Here is a 15,480-nt window from a genome sequence, read left to right on the forward strand (position 1 = left end):
CATTCTATTCTTTTTCCACCAATACGCACTATTCCTTTTCCATCTAAGCCTTTGCTGTAAATACTGTTTGCTTTTATGTAACAGGAGTGTAGCTGTGTAGGATAAAAATGTCCATAGCTTACCCAGCTCTTTATATAGCCTCACTCAGTTCCTAGACGGTTCACCACTTCAGGGCAATCTAGTAAGACATTGATCGTACACGCAAAGAAAGTGATCGTTATGAGGTAAGTATACAACACACCTAACATACAGGTAAAGTGTGCATGACCTAAACCAAACAAAGATACTAGGAAAACTACCGTTGTCTACGGTTCCTTACGATAGTCTACGGTAGCCTACGGTAGTTTTACAACTCGAGGAACTGTATATTTCAGTGCTTTAGACAGAAACGGACAGTATTTTTTTCCGAAGGGCAAATTTATTTGGAGGCGCGGTGGCGGAGAGTTTACCTTGCAGCCGTGGATACGAGCGATCTGGCCGACGAGCGAGCCGACGGCTCCGGCGGCGGCGCTGACGACGACGACGTCGCCGTGCTTGGGGCGGCCCAGCTCGAGCAGGCCGAAGTAGGCGGAGACGCCGGGGCGGCCGAGCGCGCCCAGCGCCAGCGAGTAGGGCGCCGCCCAGTCGGCGGGCAGCAGGCGCGTGGGCGTGGCGCCAGGCCGCGCGGGCGGCCGCCGCGGGTCCAGCACGGTGGCCGAGCGCCAGCCCAGGTCGCCCACCAGGTAGCGCCCCACCGGGAACTCGGCGCACCGGCTCTGCACGATCAGCGCCACCTGCCGGCACACGCCACACGACCGCGTCAACACACGCCGCACCGCAGGCTACAGCATTCAAAGAAAACCCTGCCTCTTCCAGAACACGGCATACAGAAAAGTGTAACAAACCGTCATAGACTGAGCTGACAAAAGTCATGGGGTACCTCCAAATATCGTGTCCGTCCTCCTTTTGCCCGGAGTAGTGCAGCAGCTCGACGTGGCACGGACTCAACAAATCGCTGGAAGTCCCCTGCAGAAATATTGAGACATCCTGCCTCTATCGTCTTCCATAATTGAGAAAGTGCCTGAGCCATGGTAAAAAATTGCTGTTTTGAAGAGCGCTCCACAGCGCGTAGTGTGAAGCAGTCGCCCTCCGTTTCTGGTGGCGGCGCCGCTGTGGCAATCGCAGCTTTGGTGTCTCCCTCTGGTGGGAAAGGGGAAGGTTGCCTGTTCACGAGCATTTAAGGGGCGCTATGAGCTCGCCAGTCGGTCAGTCTGGGTCAGTCTCTCGTCCGCATTTGTTAGGCAGTTAGTGTCTGTCTGTCGTTCAGAGTGCTAGTATGTCTGCCGTTCGGATCAACCTGTAAAGCCAGCAAAATGAGAGTCTTTCCACTCCGCCAGTAAGAGAACTCAACGAGTGGTCGCCCGGTCGGGGCTTAGTTCCTGCATCTGAGTCTGCGCGTTAGGCCGCCAGTCTGTTCGAGCTGGCTGAGGCAATGGTCATTGGCGGTTGGATCGATCGATCGGTTGGTCGGTCGCGCACTGACACACAAGATGACTTGTCCGTCTTGAGCGTCGGCGCATGTGAGGTCGCCACGGGAGTCCAGTGGGCCGCGCCGTATAGCGAGGGGTAGTGGCTTCGCGGCCGACACGAGAGCAACAGGAGTCAACCCACGACATCGGTCTGGCCGGTGCGAGCTGCGACGCCGTGAGACGGGTGATCGACGCGCCTTCCTGCGTCTGTTGAAGCGGCTGGCAGCGGACGGTTCGGGAGAGCGTTTTGGGGGTGCTGCGCCAGGTCTTCGCCATAAATCGCAGTTAATTAAAAGTTAAGTGACTGGTGATATGTTTCCAGAATGAGATTTTCACTCTGCAGCGGAGTGTGCGCTGATATGAAACTTCCTGGCAGATTACAACTGTGTGCCGGCCCGAGACTCGAACTCGGGACCTTTGCCTTTCGCGGGCAAGTGCTCTACCAGCTGAGCTGCCCAAACACGACTCACGCCCCGTCCTGACAGCTTTAGTTCTGCCAGTGGTGATATGTTGTTTCATTTACTTGTTAAATTCTACTTGTTTTCTTGGTGAGGTCACCAGCGACTTTGTTTTGGGGTCGTTCCACCATTCTTCTCCGTTTGCCCACCCGAGCGAAGGTGGTTATTTATGAATTGGGTAGTCCGTTTTTCCCTTGTGGAGTAGGGGTGGGTTAGAGCAACCTGCGGTTCGGGTTGTTCGGTAATCTCCCTATCACTCTGCCGTACGTTAATATCTGCCTCTGTCATGTTGTCGGATTCGGTGTGTTAACGAATTTATTGCTTGAAGTGTAACGGCCTAATTCCTGAAAGTAAATTCGCGGTTCATTACTATATGTGTACTGTACAGCATGTTTGGCCAACCTTGTATAATTTTATGTAAGATTGCATTTCATGGGCTTTTATTTAAATGGTCATTTTAGTATATAAAGTTGCCACCCTTCCACCGTAAGACTTTTCTTAGAAGTTAAAATCAAGTTGCACCTTCACTGCCAACTTAATCTTTTAATTTTAGTGTCTTGTGCCATTTCCATCCCTCCTACGGGGTGCATACTTTATGTGCTTGTGTGAATTGTTAAAACTTTTACTTTAAGGTAATCTGGTGTGTTCCAGATTTGCACCTCTTCCAGAACACAACATACAGAAAAGTGTAACAAACCGTCATAGACTGAGCTGACAAAAGTCACGGGACACCTCCAAATATCGTGTGGGCTCAGAAGAGGCGCTGCAGACCTCGTGCTGTTAGCAAAGGCACTCGCTTCGGTCGTCTGCTGCCATAGCCCATTAACGCCAAATTCTACAGCACTGTCCTCGCAGAAACGTTCGTCGTACGTCCCGTATTGATTTCTGAGATTATTTCAAGCAGTGTTGCTCGTCTATAAGCACCGACAGCTCTACGAAAACACCGCCGTTCCCGGTCGTTAAATGAAGGCCGTCAGCCACTGCATAGAACGCAGCCGTTCCTAGTCGTTAAATGAAGGCCATCAGCCACTTCATAGTCTGTGGTGAGAGGTAACGCCTCAATTCGGTATTCTCGGCAAATCTTGATACCGTGGATCGTGGAATATTGAATTCCGTAGCGATTTCCGAAATGGCATGTCCCATGCGTCTAGTTCCAACTACCATTCTCCGTTATTTGCTGTCATGCGGCTATAATCACGTCGTAAGTCTTTTCACGTGAATCGCTGAGTACAAATGACCGCCTCCGCCAGTGCACTGCCCTTTTATACCTTGTGTACGCGATTGCTGGCCCCACACGAACGGATTTCCGCGACGGGCCAAAATCGCGGGAGAGATCAGCGGATATCTTAGACGCATTCGGACCGCCGATATCAGGCCCGTAGTTTCCCACTGACGTGCAGGCCCTGCCCGTCAGGGATTCAATTTCTCAGACCTGCCCAAAGGCCGGGCACCTTCCTGTGTGTCATGAATCGGTGGATTTTCGTGACTTGCAAGCGAACCCAGGGATATGATGCATGATCGACAGATCAGAGGCCACGAGGGAGGGATTTCAGGAGTTCCGACTACGTTTCGCGTAAAGCACGAGGTCTTTTTGATGTGTCGACAGAAGTGCCGACACAGTGTGATTTGAGGGGACCGCAATGCACGCTATAAACACACGAAGGATGGCGTGAGGTCTGAAACAGGATACATAATGAATGCTATAAAGAAAAGTACGTAGCTTTTGGAATACTTAACATTAATCCATCCTTGTTGTATACATCGTTCTTGATGAGACATGCTTCATACGATAAGTATCAATTGCTATGTAAGGCTAATGGCGCCTTGCTAGGTCGTAGCCATGGACTTAGCTGAAGGCTATTCTATCTGCTCGGCAAAGGAGCGAGGCTTCGTCAGTGTAGTCGCTAGCAAAGTCGTCCGTACAACTGGGGCGAGTGCTAGTCCGTATCTCGAGACCTGCCTTGTGGTGGCGCTCCGTCTGCGATCACTGACAGTGGCGACACGCGGGTCCGACATGTACTAATGGACCGCGGCCGATTTAAAGCTACCACCTAGCAAGTGTGGTGTCTGGCGGTGACACCACATTCCTCCCCCGCAAATCGGCGAACGGTCGTGTTATAAGGCTTCCGCCCGCCGTGGGGAGGACCCCATGTTGACGTATGCGATGAGGTGGGGAGCCTAACAACAGGCGAGGCTGTGCCACCAGCACCCGGCCATTCGGTCCGAGGGGAGCTAGGAAACGCCTGAAAACCTGCGAAGACGCCATGTGGTCCGGAGCGGGCAAGAGTTCCATGGCGGAGGACAGCTGGTCACGGGAAGCGATCGGTGGCACGTGACCCAGGGAGGCGCTTGGCGGTTCCAGCGAGGCGTCCACTGCGGGCGGCGCCGGCGGGAGAACAAGCGGCGGCGGCGGCGCGTCGCCATGGGGCAAATTGGAAGGCAGCGTCGGTAACACCTGGGGATGAGGCGAGCCAGTAGATGGGTCCCCAGGGCGCTGACCGGACGGCACCGTCGCTGAAAGCAGACGGGCAGCGGCAGAACCCGTGCGACGACAGAGGCGCAGCTGATTGAGGTGCCGACGCACCTCACCAGCGGCCCCCAAAACCAAATACATCGCGCGGCCGAGGCAGCGAAGAATGCGCCCTGCGAGCCAACTCCGTGAACCCCGATAGTTGCGATAGAATACAACGTCGCCTGGAGCAAAAGCAGGAGTCTGCCACTGCACAGGAACCTGATGCGGCGGATGCAGCAAAGACATCAAGGTTCGATGAGGACGACCGTGTAGCAACTCAGCCGGCTAGCGACCATCTCGGGGCTGAGAGCGATACGAAGACAAAAAGAGCAACAACACGTCCTCCCGAGAATGCGACTCTTTTAAACTTCAACATCTGTGACTTGAAAGTCCGGACCAATCGTTCAGCGGCACCGTTTGACTGAGGCGACAACAGCGCGGACGTCAGATGTTGAATACCATTGACCTTGCAGAATGACTGAAATTCTGCGGACATGAATTGTGGGCCATTGTCGGAAACAATAGCCTGTGGAAGACCTTCAATGCAAAAGATAGCAGACAACGCTTGGATGGTAGCAGATGACGTCGTGGAAGACATCCGGACAACAAAAGGAAAATTAATGAATGAATCTACCACAACCAACCATCTAGCATTCCAGAATAGACCAGCAAAATCGATGTGCAAGCGTTGCCAAGGAGAAGTGGCTTTTGGCCATGCAAAGAATTTCCGCGGTGGTGCGGATTGTTGTTCGGCACACGCCATGCAAGAAGAGCACATATTCGTAATCGCAGCATCGATTCCGAACCAAGTACAGTCCTGACGAGCAAGTTGTTTCGTTCGCACGATACCCCAATGTCCTTGGTGAAGAAGCCGTAAAACAGAGGACTGTAACGAACGTGGGACCACGACTCTGGACTGATCATTATCAGAACGCAACAACAAAACACCACGTCGTACAAAAAGTCTCTTCTTGTGGGCAAAAAATCGGCGAACCAGCGGATCCTCAATCCGCGACTTCGACAAGGGCCATTGAGTAGCAACAAAACGCAAAACGGTAGCAAGGACAGGGTCAGCAGCTGTGACTGTAGCTACACAACGAAAATCAATCGGAAACGATTCGACCACGTCATCGGTTTCCACATCAATGAACAGGCAAGCAAATTCGGAAGAATCGAATGCTCTATCCTCAGCAACAGGCAAACGGGACAACGCATCAGCGTTTCCGTGCTTAGCAGTGGACCGATACAAGATATCGTAGCGGTACTGCGAGAGGAAAATAGACCAGCGAATGAATTTCTGCGCTGTACGTGGAGGTACAGGCTTGTTCGGATGAAAAAGTGACGTCAAAGGTTTGTGGTCTGTGATGATGGTAAAGTGACGACCATACAAGAAATCATGGAACTTAGTAACACCAAACACGAGAGCCAAAGCTTCTTTCTCGATCTGTGAATAATTTCTTTGCGCAGACGAGAGCAATTTTGACGCAAAGGCAATAGGGCGATCATGCGATCCATCTTTGTGTGCAAGCACAGCACTGATCCCGAAATCCGATGCATCTACCATCAACAAAAGGGGTTTCTGGGGATCGAATGGCATAAGGCAAGTATTTGAAAGCAACGCCGATTTCAACTGGCGAAAAGCGCGTTCGCATTCCGTCGTCCAGACGAACGGAACACCTTTACGGCGTAAACGATGAAGCGGAGCTGAAATGGAAGAGGCATTGTGCAGAAAGCGATGATAATAGTTAATTTTACCCAACACACTCTGTAGCTGCTTCAAATTCTGCGGCGAAGGCAAGTCTTGTATGGCACGGAGGTGCTCTGGACTGGGATGTATGCCTTGGGCATTGATTGCATGTCCCAGATATGGCAAGTCACGAGCAAAAAACACACCTTGTGATTCCAAATCGTGTAATGTTCTTGCGACCCCATCACGCAATGCGTGAGGAACATTGCGCAATCTGAAAAATTTCGGTTGCGCGTTGACTTTCAGTTCCAAATGTGCTTCATAGTTCTGAGCGCAACCTAAGCCCGGTGCAAAAAGGTCTGCAAATTCTTCACACAGATGAGAAACACTGTCTGAAGGCACAGTCTGATTCACTGATAGGACCTGATTTACTATAGACATGTTAAACAACTGAAATAAATCTAAACCAAACAAGTTCACTGCAGTAGAAGAACGAAGAACGTAAAAAGTTTTGTTTGTCCCTTGTATGTTGCAAGAAGAGTGCCGCCGCATCGTTTTGCATTGCACGTTGAACCTGGATGAGCTGTCCAAGGGCATCCAATAACGCCTGCGTCTGCTGATTCTGCAAGCGATAAAATTCGGACAGTACATCTGGAGAAGCCATGACACAAGTAAATGTAAGCAAGTAGAAAGAACAAGACCCTTTTTTTGACTTGTCGCCATATGATGTGTCGACAGAAGTGCCGACACAGTGTGATTTGAGGGGACTGCAATGCACGCTATAAACACACGAAGGATGGCGTGAGGTCTGAAACAGAATACGTAATAAATGCTATAAAGAAAAGTACGTAGCTTTTGGAATACTTAACTTTAATCCATCCTTGTTGTATACATCGTTCTTGATGAGACATGCTTCATACGATAAGTATCAATTGCTATGTAAGGCTAATGGCGCCTTGCTAGGTCGTAGCCATGGACTTAGGTGAAGGCTATTCTAACTATCTGCTCGGTAAAGGAGCGAGGCTTCGTCAGTGTAGTCGCTAGCAAAGTCGTCCGTACAACTGGGGCGAGTGCTAGTCCGTATCTCGAGACCTGCCTTGTGGTGGCGCTCCGTCTGCGATCACTGACAGTGGCGACACGCGGATCCGACATGTACTAATGGACCGCGGCCGATTTAAAGCTACCACCTAGCAAGTGTGGTGTCTGGCGGTGACACCACACTTTTAGTCTGCGACTGATTGGTCGCGAAATGGAAACCACAGAGAAAATAAAAAATATTCAATTTGCAACAGTTAACTATACTTTCCAACTACTTCTCTACATAGTCGCAACTCCGACTTAAGACATTTGTTGTAGCATTGTACCAACTTCCCAATACCCTCGTCATACAAGACATGTTCAGAAAGTAAGTGTAATGAGATTTTTTGTTTTCTGAGGGTTGGCAACATTGAGTGGTAGAGGGAGGGGGGGGGGGGGGGAGAGCGATGCAGGAATATGGTTGTACGTAAACTCACGTTGAAGAGTCTAGTTGTGTGGAAAATTTCAGTAAAAAATCCCGTCAAGTGCGAGCCGTGTGTTTCCTATCGCGAAAGTAATGATATTTACCGAATTTTTTTCGCCAACCAAAACGGTTTACGGTGAAGGTGTTACGACGAGAACGAGTCTGTTTATGTGGTGGAAGGAGTTTAGTGGAGACAGAACAATTGTTCATGACGAAAAGAAGAATGGAAGACCTTCCATTTTGGCTAATGAGTTGGTGTAAAGAATAGAGGAAACTGTTCGTGAAGTTGCCGCTTGATTGGATGAAATTTCTGCTATGTTTCCCACAGCCCTCCAGAACAGCCTTACACAAGTAACTCACAGAAACGCTGGGATACCGGAAACTGTGCAAGATGGGTCCCAAAACTGCTGACAGCACCACAAGAAAATCGTGTCACTAGCTCCCGCAAGTGAATTGGAAGGAAAACATTTTTCATAATAGCGCCCACGAGTGTCTTGAGCGACTTGATATGGAAAATCAGAATTTTCTGAACTGTACTCATTGCACGCCTTAGACAAAAGGACGGTCGTCACAGTGTCGTCACACCAATTCCTCCATCTGTTAAAAAAATCAAACCCACAATTTCGGGCAAAAAAACATGGCCTCTGTGTTTTGGGACTGAAAAGGCACTATTTTAGACGAATTTGTAACTGGGGGGGGGGGAGGGGGGATCACCAACGCATAACGATATTGTGAGGACCTAAAATATCCTCAAAAGAAGCCAAAACATAAGGAGGGGAACGCTGACGAGAGGAGAGTGCTTGTTGTACGACACCGCCCATCCTCACACAGTCTGAGCCACTAAGGCGCTCTTGGACTCATTTGGTCGGAACTTTTTTAATCACACCCTGTATTCCCCTGACTTGGTGCCTCCAGATTATCGTCTTTTCACCTCCCTGAAGGCACACATGAGTGGAATTAGTCTTCAAACGACGAGCAAGGGAAGGAGGAGGTTCTGAAGTGAGGGAAGGAGCTGGCGAGGGAGTTCTTCAAGAAGAGCCTAAAGAAGCTTAGTCCACGGCTGATCACATGCAGCGTACGGTATCTATGCTATAGTAGAGTGTGTCAGACCAGGGAACGAAGGACGGTGCCTCCAGCGTATACATATAGAGACCTCATCCTGTCTTGTATCCAATGGTCTATACTACATGGCCTAGAAGGTTATTGGTTCTTAATCTTTTAATTATGACGTGACCACACAGTTGCTCAGATTTATTTTAGTATATATGGCGAGGAAAGTGGATGCCCTAATCGTGACACCCAAGACCCACTTGCTAACACTTGGTCAGTCTGAAGATGCCTTGGTAAGGCGAAGTGCGCATCATGGATAAATGAAGCAAAAATCAAATCTGCAATCAATACTGTTGTGTCACCTCATTTTCTAAAAAAAATATAAAATTCTAAATCAATTTTTGAACATGCATTTAGGAGGCGCTATCTCTGCTTTCCGACAATTCTCTACGCTGGTGGTCTGTGACAAAATGTTGTCTTTATAGCCAGCGGTTTATGTGGGCAGAACTGAAACTGAGAGGGAACTGTATGGTGGTGAAAAAACATTTCCCACCGAAAACGCTGCAGGAGCGTCTCCATTGCCCCTGCAGAGTGCGGCCGAGAAACGTCACGAAGAAGGAAACACACGACAGTCATGTTTTGTGGACTGCATGAAATCAGGCGAAAACTCTCACCACACCCTCATACTTGGCGGGAGACATTATTTATCTCGGCATCTTTACGTGTTCACTGTGCGATCAGAACCGGAAAGAATGACATGGGTATTCGAGGACATACTAGAGACACTGCCCAGCACATATGTGCAAAGTTACACCAGTATTTTTATAGTGGTTTCCATTTCGTGACAGATCGGACTTTAATAAACGAATAGCCCTCGTACGTTGCACAGTACGTCGTTTTCAAGACATTATTTGATTATAGTATATTTGCGGATTTTGAAATTTGTTCACCTTGTAGAGAAGAAGTTATTATGGATGATAATAGGACGAAAATTGTGGCAATCGATGGCGATTTGTACGACAAGTACTAATATATATCTCGAAACAAAAATCCAAAAAAAGGGGTCAAAAATTAATTGCCAAAATGGAACATTTCAAACATATAGATCTGATACAGAATCGTGAGCATTCGTCTGAGAATCATGACAGTTTAATATACTAGGAACAGGGTGTTCTTGATTCTTTGTGAAGTATAGTAATTCGTAATATCTATAAAATATTGGACATATGACAGTTACAGGTAATACAATACTGAACACAGTACAAGCAACTTTTTACTGTCACCTAGTTTATACAGTGCATCTCATCCATTTATGCTTCTTTCAAGAGGCATACATCTTTCTGAGCCCTTTTCTGAAATTACTGAAGATATTTGAAATTCATCTTTGCAAGTACAAGAAAATGCTTGTTTTGTCATGAAACGCGTTCTGTTTTAGTGAAATAAAATGTCACCAATGGACCGCAATTAAACATATTTACAATCTGGCATGCTTTAAAGGGATAAAAAGAGTTAGTTACAGAAGTTATTGATTTTACTGGCGATATTTTATGTCCGATTCTTGCTCACGTCACGAAACGCCGTCTGCTTGCACGTTTTTCAGGTATTCCCTCGTATGGGACTGTTGTTTCTTGTACTGTAGTTCTGAAAAAAAAATTAAATATCTTTAATTATTATGAAGCAACTACGGGTAATATGATCAAACTATTGATTTTTTTTTTCTAAAGCTTTATTTCTAATTTTGTAGCTTAGATTTTATAACACATTGATCCGCAATTGGAATACCGTCTATAAATATCTCAACCGTCTCTTTGTGCGACCTGTTTCTTACATTCTTGTTCGTGTAATGTTCATGTGTCAGTTTTCACTTACAAGATATTTCACGATACAATTGTATAAGTTTCTCGATGTAGTCATTGGTCCACCCTTTCACTATACTTGCAGCAACTAGAATGTGCTTTCTCCTGAAAACGACAGAAATACTCACGTGCATCCTGCACAGCGACTTTACTCACATTGTTCAGTCACAAGGTTAATTTTTTTTGGCATATTGGTGTTTGTACTGATAAAACATTGTTCTTAAGTTCTCACATTTTGAGTCTGGTATCAAGATATCTTTCGCGACTGAGACCTATGTTAAGGGCTTGCCATGCTCTTACGATCTGACGTTATTCATATTGTCGGATGACGTGTTAATGCAAGGACGGTTTTCAATTAGTGTAACTTTTTGACGTAAGCCAGCACTGCGGTGTACCTGACTAATTACTTTCTATTTATTCTATGTAATTTAAGTTTTAATTGCAATTTTATGCCTCCTACGTTTCGGCGTTAGTGTTAACTTGTTGATTATTCACTGATTAGAGGGTTTTGAGTTTTACTGATTTAGAACTCCTTATGAATTGTGAGACTTGTAATTGGTAATTATTATTAGTATTGATTCTGAAACAGTAAGATTTTGCTTACGTTATTGTGCTGTTTTAAAACAATCATCGCCGAGTGGTTCTAGGCGCTTCAGTCTGGAACGGCGCGACCGCTACGGTCGCAGGTTCGAATCCTGCCTCGGGCATGGATGTGTGTGATGTCCTTAAGTTAGTTAGGTTTAAATGGTTCTAAGTTCTAGGGGACTGATGACCTCAGATGTTACGTCCCATAGTGCAGAGCCATTTTTTAAAAGAAACATCAAAACAGAATTCGACTTCACAGTTCAGTACTTCGTCGATTAATAAGTGATAGCATAGCTAAATTACCATTACCTTCACATCCCCCAGCCACCTTCCACTCCACAGCCTATGTTGCTACTGATGCCAATTACTTTGTACCAAGCTGAGCGTGGCTGTATGTTGTGAAAGTATGCAGCTAATGTAGTATTCGATTTGCTTGTTTGCTGTGGCAGAATGTCTGTCAAAAATGTTCTGAAGATGGATTCGCTGTGGAAGGATGTATTCTCCTACAACAATGTCGTTCATTGACAGGCCCCTGCAACTACGGTGCCTCAGCTGACCGAACTGCTTCCTCAAACATTAGGAGAGTCAGTTCATATTGCTTCTGGTGGATAGCAGGATGAATTCCAGGCAGCACGAAAGTTCAGCTACTTTTGGAAGGGACTGAGTCCTTTATTAAATTCCTGAAAGGAAAGTTCCATCCCAGTCTCAATTTAAGAGTTTGCAAGCCAGGGTAGCACATTATGTTATTCGTTTGAATGATTCGAAAATTATTTTTGAGGAAGGGGAGGATAGTGATGTGGTGGAGTGCCTTCAGGTAAAGGATGCGCAAGTGGAACTGACATTAACTGAGATGTCAGCGGTGTCAGTACTGAGTAATAGAAGAGTCATAAACATAGAGCAGGATGTTCAACGTTGGCATTCAGCAAATATCCGTGTGTGAAAGGTAGTTTTCTGCAGCGAGTGGGTAGGGCCATAGCATCACGGGAAACCATTGATGGTTCTCACAGGCAGGTCTGCTTCCAAGTAATCCCAGGTAGGGAAATGTGGCATTTGACTGACGCGCAGGAACAAGGTGACAAGGAATCCTTTGGGGAGTATATGAACAGATTGAAAAATGCAGCGAGGGCCATGTGTCTGTCGTATACAGAGCAGGAAGTGGCAACGAACATGGTAGAGGGAACTGACCTTCGAAGAGATCGGGGATCATGTTTGCCCAACAACTCAAGAGTTCCATGGACTTGAAAACGTTAGTGCAGAAAGTTGAAGGAATTAGGCACGTTGATAATTGCCGGAGGGTCAGAAAATCCACTTAATAGCCGAAGTAATTAGTCACTTTACGGACAAAAGTTCCGATATATATCGGAAATTTTCCTTTCTATTTTTATAAAAACCCGTAACAAATGTTGTTTTACTTGAATACTATGTATAGTAAAATTTTTGTGAAACTTTACTTACAACACCAAAAATCTTAAGGCTATTATAAAATCTCCGCATAGAGCAATGGGTCACAGAAAGAAATATGGTGAGAAATATACTGCTGCATTAACTGCCTGTACAGAAATAAAAGTACTTGGAGTCGTCTAAGTTTATTGCTGCTAAGTGAATAGCCTCAGAAGAAAAAAAGAAAAGGAAAATAAGGGAAACTGATTGGTATTGTGTCATGTATCAGATCACAATAAAATAACACAGGAGAAAAAAATCACAATAAAATAGTATAAGAGAAAAAGTTGCCTAAGACTCTCACATTCCACAACATGTTTGTAACAGTGCTGAGGGTGAAGGCTAAAGGAAATGAATTACGTAATTGTAACCATTACGGGCACTTAAAAAATAAATCAATAAAATATTCTACTGTTGTGTGGTCCATACAGTAGAAACAAGTCAAACATGGAAAACGCTGACTTCACAAATATTCTTTCCTATTACGCCATGAGATAATTGTCGATATGTGTGGCTATTAATTTAGTAAGAAAAATGTTAAATACTCTTCCTACGAAATCTCTAACCGATATTTGGACGTGCATTTATTACTGTATAAGAGAACCGGACGTTAAAGCAGACTGCTGCTTCCCATCGTCAAGAGGGCTTTCCTGGGACTTTTCCGGAGCGGCCGTGGCGTACAGGCGGAGTGAGTCCACTGCGTGAGGGATGCGCCTGTTGCCCCACTGTTTGCCAAACACTCCAGTGCAAATGCCGAAACCTGGTTCCCTCAAGTAAAAGTTCATCGCTTCCACGGAAGGTAATGTTCGCAAAGCACAGAAAAAGCGCTTCTAAAGCAAACACTTTGGAGCAGTAAGAATACCTATCCGCGTCCAAAAGGTGAATAGCCTGTGTTTTGTGTACAGTGCAATAAATACAGCGATCATTTTGAAAACGGGACGGTTTAAAAATCAGAAAATACGATGAGAAATTACTCTCATTAGTCTCAATGGACTGCATCCTCTTTAGAAGAATTTCAAAAGGCTGTTTGGGTGGTCAGGAAAATGGAGCAGTCTTTCGTATTTCGTGGTATGCAGAATGCTATCAACTAGAATACAGACCCAGAATGTTTGTGACAAACGTCAAAATTATTTTTTCTCGATGATCTTTTAATTGGCATTGGGTCTTAAATTTCTCATACACGACCTGTGTATAATATTTCTCATGTTTTCAGCTTCTCTTTAACGTATGATATTTCCGTTTGTAATTAAATAATTAACTGTAGAGTGTAAACTATTAATATTGCTCTTATAAATGTTAATAATCTGAACTGGAGAGAACTTTACGAATGTATAATGTCAGCAGTAGTAGTCAAGAATTGTCGTTTTTGTTCCGTAACTTGGCGGTGACACAAGCTGTGATGGGCGCATCGAACTGCTCATTGGCCTGAGGGGAGTGTTCAGCCTGATGGGTTCCCACACCGAGCGGACAGTAAACTTCTTCACTGCAGTGTTTCTGCTAATGAGCCGCCTCCGTACCTCTTTCACGACAGGGATTAGATGGGAACTGTAAACGTGGCCACTCATTTCATTAATAAAGACTAAAATAGCATGTTAAAGGCTAATTTGAAAAACTAAAATTTTCTGTAATCTTTTGGGCCCGCTGCGTTGTATATGTCTTTTAAGGACATTGTGTGATTATGATTCCAAAAATGCTTTTAACCCTTTCAGGGGAAGTGGTTCCGTTTGAAACCACCAACAATTTTCTCATTTTGTGGCAAAAGGGCAGTGGCTACATTTGGGGACACCATTCAGCAGCCTAGTTGGTGCTGCCCTCTAACAGCTGCCACTGGAACCGCTTCAAAATCTGTAAATATTAGCAAGTAACGAGGCGAGTTGGATAGCCATTTTTGTACGCTGTGCACGAACGTCTTTGTTCTCAAATCGTGACTGTATTCCTCTGTATTAGGTAGCTTTTATGCATGTATTAAATGCAGAATACTGTTCTGCAATAATAACCAAAATAATGCATTTATTTCCGTTAATGTTGTGGTGGTTCCATTTGAAACCACTGCTCCTGTAACGGCAGCATTAGTAGGTGTGACGAATTTTTTTTTTTTTTTTTCTCAGTTTCACGTGATGTATTCTCACAGACTAAAGGATGAGGAAATTCTGGAGTGCCTTTTCGCAGATATTCCTTCAGATCCCGACTCACAGATTGACACTAGCAGTGGCAGTGAAAGTGATGTACTAGCTGAAGACAGTGATCTGGATTTGCGAATGAAAACACCTGTTTTATCTCAAATTATTTGGGAAAGTGACAATGAGGACCATTTTGACAATGACAGTGATGATAGTTTCAGGACTAATGACGATTTGCCACTGTCTTCCACTGCGAATTTTTCATGGTGAAAGGACGTCAGTGCAACGAACTTTGAAGCCAATTTTTCAGAGGAAGCTGGTGTACGAGGAAAACTTATAAATGACAGTGAATGTATGCAACCAGTAGATTCTTTTTGTGTCTGTTTTGTGACACTATGTAAGAACACATAGTTTTCCAGTCCAACCTGTACGCAACACAGAAAGGTGGCAATTTCAGGCCTCTTTCTAAAGCAGAACTGAAAGTATTTTTGGCTATAAACATTCTAATGGGAATCAAGAAACCATGTTATTATAGTGATTGCTGGTCATCCCATAAGGAACGTCGAGATGAGTACATTTCCTCACTAATGTCGGTAAAAATGACAACACTGTTATGCCTTCAAGGGAGAGCAGAAATTATGAAAAATTGTATAAAATCCGTCCACTAATCAATCAGATACTGATAAGCTTCAGAGAATTCTATGCACCTACTAAGGAGCAAGCTATAGATGAATGCATGGTGAAGTTCAAAGGACGAATCTCT

General features: G+C 45.5%; 1 protein-coding gene across 1 annotated transcript in view; it reads right to left on the minus strand.

Annotated features, from left to right (window-relative positions):
* Positions 1 to 15,480, minus strand: part of LOC124547391 (prostaglandin reductase 1-like) — an 81,893-nt gene that overhangs the window by 25,680 nt on the left and 40,733 nt on the right. The window contains exon 2 of the mRNA XM_047125102.1: positions 450 to 773. Within this exon, the coding sequence (XP_046981058.1) occupies positions 450 to 773 (324 nt within the window). The remainder of the gene's footprint in view (positions 1 to 449; positions 774 to 15,480) is intronic.

The sequence above is a fragment of the Schistocerca americana genome, chromosome 1, assembly GCF_021461395.2.
Source record: "Schistocerca americana isolate TAMUIC-IGC-003095 chromosome 1, iqSchAmer2.1, whole genome shotgun sequence".
In the NCBI taxonomy this organism is placed as follows: Eukaryota; Metazoa; Arthropoda; class Insecta; order Orthoptera; family Acrididae; genus Schistocerca; species Schistocerca americana.